This window comes from Gekko japonicus, unplaced genomic scaffold (genome assembly GCF_001447785.1).
Source record: "Gekko japonicus isolate JY-2015 unplaced genomic scaffold, Gekko_japonicus_V1.1 scaffold5022, whole genome shotgun sequence".
NCBI classification, from domain to species: domain Eukaryota; kingdom Metazoa; phylum Chordata; class Lepidosauria; order Squamata; family Gekkonidae; genus Gekko; species Gekko japonicus.
In genome coordinates this window covers 62,536-64,044 of record NW_015168188.1, presented here as the reverse complement: position 1 = coordinate 64,044, position 1,509 = coordinate 62,536, and the positions used below count along the sequence as shown (strand labels likewise).

The following is a 1,509-nucleotide window of genomic DNA, read 5'->3' as shown; positions in this document are numbered from 1 at the left end:
GGTGGGTGGGGCATGTCTGGGAAGGGAGGGCCGACACAGCTGGTCGTAGCCCCCCGCCTGCGCAATTTTCAAGGGAGGGAGCCAGTGGTGGTGATGGTGGGGGGACCCTCTTCGCCAGGGATGCTTCGAAGAAATCCACCGCGGTGGTTTCAACTATGCTGGCTGATACATAGTGGTGGTGGGGGGTGTCCCACTGGTTCAGGGAGGGGGAAGATTCTCTTTCTAGATGTTGAAGGCTGCAGGGGGCGATGGCAAAGCTGGCAAAAGACGCCCAACCCCCGAATGGCCACTGGGATTCCCCCTCCCTCCCCAGGAGTGCTGGGATCACGGGCAGGGCGGGCACCGCGCTAGGGGGCATCCCGGCAAGGCGGCTCTGGTCCCTCGTCCTCACTCGGGCAAGGAGGGGAGAGGCGGCCCGCTGGCGAGCCGCGAAGGGGGGAGGCTTCCGGGGACGGCCGGGGGGCGGTGGCACCCTGCTCCCTCCCCTCGGGGAGGACACGGGATGGGAGAGGCGCAGTTAGAATCTGGAGCTCTTCTGTGACTTGGAGTTGGCCTGGGGGGAAGAAGAGAACTTGGTCAGAGAACCCCACCCTGGGAAGCCGGAACAGCCAGCGCTGTCCCCAGACCAAAAAACCACACAGCATCTGTGCACACGCGCACACACACACACGTCACAACTGGGAAGCTGTCCTGTGCACAAACCCAGCCGTGTTTGGTGTAGTGGTTAAGTGCGCGGACTCCAATCTGGGAGAACCGGGTTTGATTCCCCACTCCTCCACTTGCACCTGGCTGGATGACCTTGGGCAAGCTGTAGCTCTGTTAAGAGCTGTCCTTGAAAGAGCAGTTTCTGCCAGAGCTCTCTCAGCCCCACATGCCTCACGGGGTGTCTGTTGTGGGGAGGGGAAGGGAGAGGAGTTCTTAAGCCACTCTGAGACACATTTGGGTAGTGAAGGGCGGGGTATAAATCCAATCTCTTGGTGTAGTGGTGAAGTGCGCATCCACTTGCACCTGGCTGGATGACCTTGGGCAAGCTGTAGCTCTGTTAAGAGCTGTCCTTGAAAGAGCAGTTTCTGCCAGAGCTCTCTCAGCCCCACATGCCTCACGGGGTGTCTGTTGTGGGGAGGGGAAGGGAGAGGAGTTCTTAAGCCACTCTGAGACACATTTGGGTAGTGAAGGGCGGGGTATAAATCCAATCTCTTGGTGTAGTGGTGAAGTGCGCGGACTCTAATCTGGGAGAACCGGGTTGGATTCCCCCCTCCTCCACTTGCACCTGGCTGGATGGCCTTGGGCAAGCCGTAGTTCAGTTAAGAGCTATCCTTGAAAAAAAAGCAGTTTCTGTCAGACCTCTCTCAGCCCCACCGACCTCCTCACAGGGGTGTCTGTTGTGGGGAGGGGAAGGGAAAGGAGATTGTAAACTGCTCTGAGACACCTTTGGGTAGTGAAGGGCGGGGTATAAATCCAATCTCCTCCTCCTCCTCCTCTTCTTCTGGTTAAGTGCGCGGACTCTAA

The 1,509-nt window shown here is 58.7% G+C and overlaps 1 protein-coding gene across 2 annotated transcripts in view; it reads right to left on the bottom strand.

The window, feature by feature from the left end:
- Positions 1–428: 428 nt before the first annotated feature.
- The window catches only part of NUMA1 (nuclear mitotic apparatus protein 1), a 55,205-nt gene continuing 54,124 nt past the window's right edge, over positions 429–1,509 (bottom strand). For both annotated transcript variants that reach the window (XM_015414991.1, XM_015414990.1), the window contains exon 22: positions 429–553. In XM_015414991.1, the coding sequence (XP_015270477.1) occupies positions 518–553 (36 nt within the window). In that variant the 3' untranslated portion in view covers positions 429–517. The remainder of the gene's footprint in view (positions 554–1,509) is intronic.